The 9,550-nt window shown below is 38.6% G+C and overlaps 1 protein-coding gene across 1 annotated transcript; it reads left to right on the top strand.

The window, feature by feature from the left end:
- Positions 1-3,957: 3,957 nt before the first annotated feature.
- On the top strand, positions 3,958-6,497 carry LOC117303309 (paired box protein Pax-3-like). The gene is made up of 3 exons (XM_033787475.1): positions 3,958-4,063; positions 5,214-5,458; positions 6,057-6,497. Exons 1-3 carry the CDS (start codon positions 3,958-3,960, stop codon positions 6,495-6,497), a joined length of 792 nt encoding a protein of 263 aa, XP_033643366.1.
- The last annotated feature ends 3,053 nt before the right edge of the window (positions 6,498-9,550 follow it).

Genomic DNA, 9,550 nt, shown 5'->3' with positions numbered 1-9,550 from the left:
TTCGTACACAGTTTGCTATTAGGGGGGGGGGGGCAGAATCCCCAGCCACCACACCGGCAACGTCGATCAATCGCCCGGGAACTTGTATTTGCACAAAGTTTGAAAGAGCGGGTGTTTTACATGGAAAGTCATTCTTGTCATCTTGAACTATCACAAACATTAAGTGTGAAGTAGTTTATGTAAGCTCGCCCCTACAATGGTAATCCATGAATAGGCGGCACTTCACTGAGATGTATTCAGATCCGGCATGTTTGTCATCAAATCAATACAGAAGTTCCTGATCGGGCTCTGATCCCACTTTTAATGGAAGCAATCACCTAAAAACACAAGCAAAAACCTTGCCGATTCCGCCTAGCAAAACCAGTCAATAGAATGAAAAACACCACTTTTTATTTTGAGTTGTCCATCAAATGGCTCTTTAAAAAGTGTGGTGGTTATTTCACTCTTTTAGAGGGGTTTCACTCAAGGACAGTTTCAAAAATCACTCAAAACGATGCAAACTCTAATCTAAAAGAGTCACAGGAACTAGGAAGACCACTCGATAAAGACTTGTCCCCCATATGACACTTCAAAGAGATCTTTCTCACTCTTTTGCACCTTTTCGTTTTAAACTGATTCTGGAATCCACTTTTCCCATGTCTGATCCATCAGATGCAGGGAACCTTCCTAAAAAGGTTGGATGGTTAAAACATGCAGGATGTTGAACCAGATTCAACTTTTTTGTTTCAGCAAGTCTGAATGGAATTTAAAAAAACTCTTTTTTATAAATATCTGAAATAACTTTGTTACAAAGCTTAGACTTGGTTCAATTCAGTTCCCGGAAGCTGGTTATAAGATTTGGGTAAATTTTCTACCAACCGTCACAACTGAGCGCTAGCAACTGATGCGAGGGCAAACAGTATCCTTTACCATGGTGCATCAGCCATCTTGAATTTCTTCCATTGATACCAATGTTGTCAAACCGAGGCTGGTAGAACAAAATAGTCTGGTTCCTAATTGCAAGATGAGTGTTACAATGCATTATTGTCATTCGATACGGGGGCCATGACCAAGATGGAGGGAGCATGATTAAGTCTTTTTTGCTTGTAGATCGTGGACTTGGTATCTCACTTTTGTAATTCACGAAAATATGGCCGCCTGCCTATTGAATGAAATTCTCCCTAAGTTGATTCGGACCGATTGTGTTTGTCGAAACCATTGGAGTCAGTTAAATCATGGACCTCCATGGTTAACCTTCTATTTCCATATCTTCAAATTAGCAATGTTTTAATTCAATGTGTGATGTTATAACAAAATCGATTATTGGTGAGACAGTGCCTTTAAATTCAAAGTTTACACGTAGTGGGAATTTTCTTACTTGAGCATGAGTCCATGATAGTCAAAGGCATTGTTATTGCGGTGTGTCAATGGGCCGGTCGCGCGCGGCTAGTAGCCCGTGTAACTTTTGATAAGTGCCGCAAGTCACGCTTGTCCAAACTTGCCACGATTCGTAGATTCATTGCAATAAACAAAGACAGAAGGACAAGACATACGCCACGGACACAGACCGTGTCCGAATTAGCGGCTATCGCTACGGCTAGATTTCAGCGCCATCATGCAGTATGGTATGTACTTAGCAGCACCCTTAGCAACAGCCGTAGCCGTTTCAAGCCAATTCGGATAAGGCGAATCACAGCATTACAGATTACCGGTATACCCAGTTCTCGTAAATTAGAAAATAGTTTAGGCCTATATACCATGGGCTTCCTGATGGGGTAATTCTCTTGTAAACTTAGAAGTTGCGAGATAACCATGAAAGCAAGTATCCTTGTCACATGAGGTTGTGTGCTTTCAGATGCTTGATTTTGATACCTCAAATTCTAAATTTGAGGTCTCGAAATCAAATTCGTGGAAAATTACTTCTTTCTCGAAACTACATCACTTCCGTTTCTCACACTGTTTGTTACTATCAACCTCTCCCCATTACTCGTTACCAATTAAGGTTTTATGCTGATAATTATTTTGAGTATTTACCAATAGTGCCCACTGCCTTTAATGTATTTTTTATAGGTAAACGAACAACCAAAAACAATAGCCGTTTTTCCTTAAGGTGAATGATACATTTCCATTTGGGAGGTGGGGGGGGGGGGGGTCACCCAACGACAAAAGCGTAAGACAATCGCCGGCGAAGGAAGTTTATTCGACCGAAGGTTTAACAAGGCGCAAGCTCATCAAACACATAAGTGTGAAGATGCTCTATAATCCGCCCAATTAATCATGGAATAGGGGATCATGGTTTTCACTGATAACGCATACAAACACATCCCCATACATTTTGGACTATACTTATTTGACCAGTGTGTATAGTGCTCTTTGGTAAAATGTATCATTCGATTTTGGAAGACTACCTTCGTTCAAATCCAATGCATTTGACAAACACAGTTAGTCAAAAACAGCTTGGTGAGGATTTCATTCAACATATTTGGCCGCATTTTCGACAATCAGGCCTACTGCAACCTTACTACCAAGTCTACGGATTTTTAAAGGATTTTTTGTTTTGCCTTCTAGGCCAACTTTCATTTCTTCCATGCTTACATAAAGCCATCCATGTGAGCAAAAAAAAAAAAAAAAAAAAACTTGCTAAGCACAGAATTGTATTGCTTAGCAAAAACAGTTACCGGCCCAAATAACATTAATTTTGCATTGTTGTGGCTGGTACCCGACTGAATTTCTGCTTAGCAAAGACATTTGGCACGCAATTCCTTGTATGAAATTGGGCCCTCGTAATCAGTCACACACACAATGAAGTGCAAGGTTATAATGTGAGAAAAGGGCATACGGCAATTTTTGAGTATAATGAAATCCATGTCGCCTTTTCTTCCTGGGATGTAAGAAAACGTATTCTTCTGTTATTATCGCTTTTTGTGAGATTGCCAAAAAGGACACACATTTCAGCGAAGCAGCATTCAAATAATGTCAGGTGAAACATTTAGCGCTGGAGCAACTTCAAACAACCAATACCAATGCGAGAAAAAAAAAAGGTCAAACAATTATTCAACTTGAACAAGCTAAACCTCAAACTAAAATCAAAACCCAACATTTTAGGTTTACATATTATGCTATATATTCAAGAGTGCTGAACATAATGTCTTTATAAATTCTACATTTTATACCTTCAAAGGCCATGCTGGTTTTAAAAACAGGACGGTTTCACTGGGCCATGTTTCAAAGGCAGTGGAAACTGTTGGTAACTACTAAAAAATAACTATTACCATAAAACCTTTTTCTTCGGGTAACGATTAATGGGGAGAGGTTGATAGTATAATAAAACATTGTGAGAAACAGCTCCCTCTGAAGTGACGTAGTTTTCGAGAAAAAGGTTATTTTCCACGAATTTGATTTCGAGATCTCAGATTCAGAATTTGAGTTCTCGAAATCAAGTATCTGCTGAAAGCACAAAACTTTTCTTCATGTTTTTTTCTTCATTAATATCTCGCAACTTCGACGACCGATTGAGCTCAAACGTTCACAGGTTTGTTATTGTATGCATACAAATGCTGAGATACACCAACTGTGAAGACTAGTCTGTCTTTAAAAGGGACAATAAACGAAATGAATGAGTCAAAGAGCAATAGTTTCAGAAGGGTACATCTATAATAGAACTACACCGCCTATTCTTAGACCGCCAACCCATTCTACGCATCGGCATCGGTAGGTTTTGATCTCTCTCATGTCACCGAATTTTCAGCCATTCAGGGAGCGAGATGGGCAGTGACGCATACAATCCCCTTTGATCTAAGCGACTTTCAAAGCAAGCCGTGGATCAGGTGCGTGGATAAAAAGCAGACGATTTTGGGGGTCTTGACATCATTCCTACCACGGTTTCCAACAGTGTAGTCAAAGTCTTCAAGAACTTCTGATTAAGTTATTTAGCGATTTCCAGTTTCAAGTCTCAGAGTTATTTCTTCCAAGACCAACATGTCTTGTTCCATGTCACTTGAAGGAGGTCGTAGACAAAGTGAATCCAGTGAGTCTACTCATAGCTGCCACTCCATCAACGATATTCTGGGACTCGTCAAATCAAGTAAGTTTCCATGTTATAATTTAGTCATTTTAGGACATTACAGAATTGGTTTTGCTAACGGCAAGACACGGGCTAGGCTTTGTCAACGAAAGTTTCGAGATTTATCTAAAAGCTCACTGATTGTAAAGTTCATACAAGCACCAATCTTCAAAAGAAATATGTATGTGAACTACTGACCAATAGTACTTGGAGACACTCTATCGTTGTTTTTTCCATAGAAATTTCCTTTCGTAGAGCAAGGAACATGCTTATTTCGATTACCGCAATCATATTTAAGGCACTGGACAGTATGGAAATTAGCCCCATAAATCGGTCCAATCCACTCCGTATCCGTATCCAAGGATACGGAGTGGATTGGACCGATTTGTGGGGCTATATTGCAATGAATTACTCAAAACAATTGTTAGCATAAGAACTTACTTGAACGAGCATTGGGGAGCTGTTGATGGTATAAAATATTGTGAGAAACGGCCCCTTTATGAAGTAATTTTGTTTACGAGAAAGCCTGAAGACTTAGACATCTGAAGAATGCGCATTGTGCAAATTTCTATTTCTTGTTTTTTTATATAGACATTTCCTTTCGTAGAGCAAGGAACATGCTTATTTCGATTACTGCAATCATATTTAAGGCTTTGGACAGTATAAATGAATTCCTCAAAACAATTGTTAGCATAAGAACTTACTTGAAAGAGCATTGGGGAGCTGTTGATGGTATAAAATATTGTAAGAAACGGCCCCTTTTTTGAAGTAACTTTGTTTTCGGGAAAGGCTGAAGACTTGGACATCTGAAGAACGCGCATTGTGCAACTTTTTTTTTTCTTGAGTCCTAATTTTTACCGATTCCCCCCTTTTGAACATATTAATAGTGGATAATTATGGTCTTAAAAAATTTCCAAAAATGTCCATTGCATTTAGTAGACTACATCATGAGCTTTCACAAATAATAAAAGAACCATTTAAAATTTTTCCAGTTCGGTTTGAGGGTGGAAGTGGTTACCCCTCTTCAAAAAAAGAAGAACTAATTTTGAATTATACCGACACAGAATGGAAACTATACCCTTTATACTTACAACTTACAACTAAAAAAAAATAATGTATGTAAAATTTGTTCAATCACTAACTTGTTTTCTTTTTCGTTTTTGCTTCACAGTTCCAGCAGCTTCGCCAGCCGAGTTTCACCGATCGGAGCGGCCTGCCGCCCCCGAAGCCGAAGCCATGGCGATGACCACACCGGCCGTGGGTGCCAAGCGCAGTCGTAAACGCCGTGCACGGACGAACTACACCACGGAGCAGCTCGACGGTCTAGAGAAGCTGTTTACGGTCAACCGCTACCCTGGCATCGATGAGAGAGACACATTGTCAGATGATATCAAACTCAGTGAAGCACGTATTCAGGTAGGTCACAAAACGTAATTTTCAAGTCAAACAGTTGTCCCGAAATACCATGATGGTGCCGAGAGAATTTTATTAGACAATTTATCCCAAAATAATACGGCCATGCTTTCTCCAGAAGTAAACATTCACTTGAAACCAACGGTTCTTTTCAGAACCACAGCTCATTAAAGATTGTCATTTTATACATGGTGTTACCGCAAACCTTCACAAAATTGTCAACGAAGGTGCCGACATAACACTCTGTTTAGGTCTCTTCAAACAGCCTGGTGGATTCAATATTCAATTGTCTGACCAATGAATGCCTTCATTAAATTCCACCCATTCCAATCATTGTGAGAAATGGCTCCCTATGTAGTTACATAGTTTTTGACAAAGGCTAAGTGACAACTTCAGACCTGAAGCCCTTTTTAGCGCATTGCAACTAGTGTGTTTTTATCCCATTATTCTCGTGCAACTTCGATGACCAATTGAGTCCAAACTGTCACAGATTTGTTTTACAACGGGGTAGGAGAACACATCCCCGTGTGTGTATTCCAGGGATTTCTTACAATGATACATACCTGTATTTAATGTCCCATAATTTCTGATTTGATTTCAGGTGTGGTTTCAGAACCGTCGTGCGAGGCGGCGTCGTGGATGTATTCCCGACGTTGACAGTACCTCATCACCCAAGTCCTCCTCGCCTCAAACAACCCCACGACGACCCAACACCAAACCAGCTACTTCATCACGTCCAGTCAGTTCCCCAGACTCCTTGCCGTCTACTTCTGATGTTTCCCCTTCATCATCGCCTCCACAGTACCTCAAAGTCTGCACTCAATCATGCTGTGTCAAACCTCACTACAGCTCACCTCATCAGATGCAGTCTGGTACCCAGTACCTACCACAATCTTCCTACAGCTACTACCCATGGGCAGCCTACCAGGCAGCTGGTTACCCTCTGTTCTATCACTACCCAGGAGCCAGTCCATATTTCTACGACCCTACTTTGCCTGTGTCTTCAGCTGGTGAGGCAGGACTCAGCTCCTCAAGTTGTTGAGGTACCCTCATCTTCAGTGCATGTGTGAGGCTTCTCCGATACAGAACTCTTGTATAAACATATACAAAAGATATTAAAAAAACATTCCATAACCCGATTTCGTAAAGCCTGTAAGCACAACAATTTAAAAGTTTGTTTTTGAAGAACAACTAGATTTTAGAGATGGCTGGTGCCATTTTCAAACTAAATCTTGCTGTTACAAAGAAAGAAAAAGAGTATTTTGATTTGTTCTTTTTTGATTCAATTCAACACCCTATACATTTAGTACTAGTTTTCCTACTTGGGCGTGTCACAAAAACCTTTGGATAATTTTGTGAAATTTTAAACCAAAACTTGTACAATTATGGTATACCTGAAGAAATTAATTTTCACACGCCAAAGTTTGATTTTTTAAAGCCAATTGGGCTTGTGTTTTCCTTGAAAAAACAGACGAGTAGTTAAATCGTTTCTTTTTTTGTAAATATTTGTTATTTATTTTGTATATTTTTAGTATCTTATGGTTAAAATAAGACTTTGTAAATAAAATGTGATTTATCTATTTCCAGAATTTCAAAAGTTGTGTGTGTAACTTTGTTTTTGGTCTCAAAATGTCTGGTTTTATTAGACCTCAGAATATTTGAATAAAGCATTTTTATTTGAATCGGGCGGGGGTTATATTTTAGAAATATGTTGGGGGGGGGGGGGCATATACCTCAATTTATGTCAATAAGTTTGTGTTCACACTCGTGGAAGATTATCTTCTCCAATACTATAATAAATTACTGGCACTGAAATGCGATTGTTTAACACACACAAAACAAAACCGTAACATTGTCCGAAGTGCCACCTAGAAATAAATTGTGCGTCCCTAAAATGTTACCCTGGTTACGACGATGTCCAACAATAATTGAGGACAAATTACACACTGACTTATTTCAATGGAATTTTCACACCTTTATTTCTGATAAAAATGTACAATTAGTGGAACAATATAGGCACAAGTGTACTATTAGTGGAGCCGTAGGCACAATATTGGTGCAGTGTAGGCACAAGTGTACAATTAATCTGGGTTCATTATCAAAAAGTGTGTGCATCTTTTTGTTATCAGAAATCTATGAGAAATTTCAAAAATTTATTTCTTACAAAAATGTACACTCAGTGGAGCAATAGGCACAATAGTGGATCAATATTTTAAGTTATCACACAAGCGCGAGTGGAATACGGAAAAATATAGCGCTTCTGTGTCCCATATCCAACGAGGCCGAAGGCCGAGTTGGATATGGGACGCAGACGCGCTATATTTTCCGTATTTCCACGAGCGCGCGTGTGATAACGTATTTATCTTCAAGCAAACTTGGCGCGTGACATAGAACACACAAGACGCATGGTAGTAAAATATTAGCCGTGCAATATTATACACATAATGAATGTTTATGAGTGCAATGGTGCAAATATGTTCATGAGTTGAAAGATGGAATGTTCTATTCAACGAGGCGGAGCCGAGTTGAATGGAACATTCCAGCTTTCAACGAATGAACTCGCACCATTGCACGAATGAAAAACATTCATTATTTGTTTTATATAACATCCAAGTAGAACTTTGTCATTTTGATTGAAAGAAACAACTTTCAAAACAAACAATTTCAACTGTAGAAGCCGAATGCTAGTAATTTTACTATGCCTTCTTGCAGTAACACCTGCTGCGTTACCAAAGACACGCGCACGCAGTGATGTTTTTACTCAGCTTTTTCGTTCCATCCGAAAAGTACCAATGGTACTTTTCGGATGGAACGAAAAAGCACGGCGAGTGACTCAGCGTGCAATGGTACTTTTGTTTGCTATCACGTGACGGACAATCCTCCAATCAAATGGCAAGGATCTGCTTGGGTGTTATATAAAGGTTTTTATCACCACTCCATTCTGCCAATCTGATTGGAGGATTAGCGCGTACTTGAAGATAAAGGCACAAATGAATCAAGGCTTCATGATCAATAAGTAAAGGAAGATACAATGTTAAAGGTTACTTGTTTGTGCCATGGTGCATCCTTTCTTTATCAGAAATATATCACACTACATGTACCAACATACACGTACAACTGATACTATTAAACTAAGAGGGCCTAGTTTTTATGACATTGTCTACATCGATGTGTATTAGCAATGTGTACTCAGTACTTTCCCGAGTTCTGTGAATACGCTCCACACGCATATTACTCGGGTGGGATTCAAACCCATGACCTTTGCAATTGTAGAGCAGTGTCTTACCAACGAGACTAACGAGATTGCCCGGTAGCTCGAGGCACGAAAGTGCTTATCACAGTTAAATCTTGCTTGGCTAAAAAACATTGCCATGTGCGCATAGAAACTGCACACAATGGGTAGAGTAGTATATAACATAAAATATTCAAATTAAACTCAAATGAATTGGTCAAGGCTGAGGATAGGACGGCTTAAGGATAAATCGAGGTATTTACATAATGCCGATCCATTAAACTAAACTTCTACACTTTTAAAAATGTTTAAAACTCTTTCCCAAAGGCATTTCCTTATATTGAAAATATACATTTCAAATATATACAAAAACTGTATGGTAATATTTCACATCAATAATGGTGGGTTTAAGAATTATATGTTACTCTTGTCATGGTTTGTTATGTTGCGTATATTGCCATACCACTTAATTGTTTCAATTATTTGAGAATTTTTTTTTAAATAATTTGCTGTTAATTATTACTTGAACTCCACTTTGCATTCTTGTCCACTTCACTTAAATTGAAATTATTAGCTTAAATTCAAAACAGAGAAGAAAAGCCTCATTTCAAAACTTTCACCAACTTGATAACAATTCATAAAAAATTCATAAACAAATCACAGTTGTCTGTTTGAACCCTGAAACACTGCTTGAACAATAAAAACTGTTAAAAGAGTTTGTAGAAATTTTCAATGACCAGTGGAATTTGGAAAAAGCGTGACATTTCCACATGAACAGAGTTACATATAATATTGTATAATAATACCATAATACTAAGGTCTAACAAAGCACACATAACAACCAATATTAGGTACTAGAGACA

Source organism: Asterias rubens, chromosome 19 (assembly GCF_902459465.1).
Source record: "Asterias rubens chromosome 19, eAstRub1.3, whole genome shotgun sequence".
Lineage (NCBI taxonomy): Eukaryota > Metazoa > Echinodermata > Asteroidea > Forcipulatida > Asteriidae > Asterias > Asterias rubens.
The sequence above is the reverse complement of the archived record's forward strand: the minus strand, read 5'-3'. Positions and strand labels throughout refer to the sequence as shown.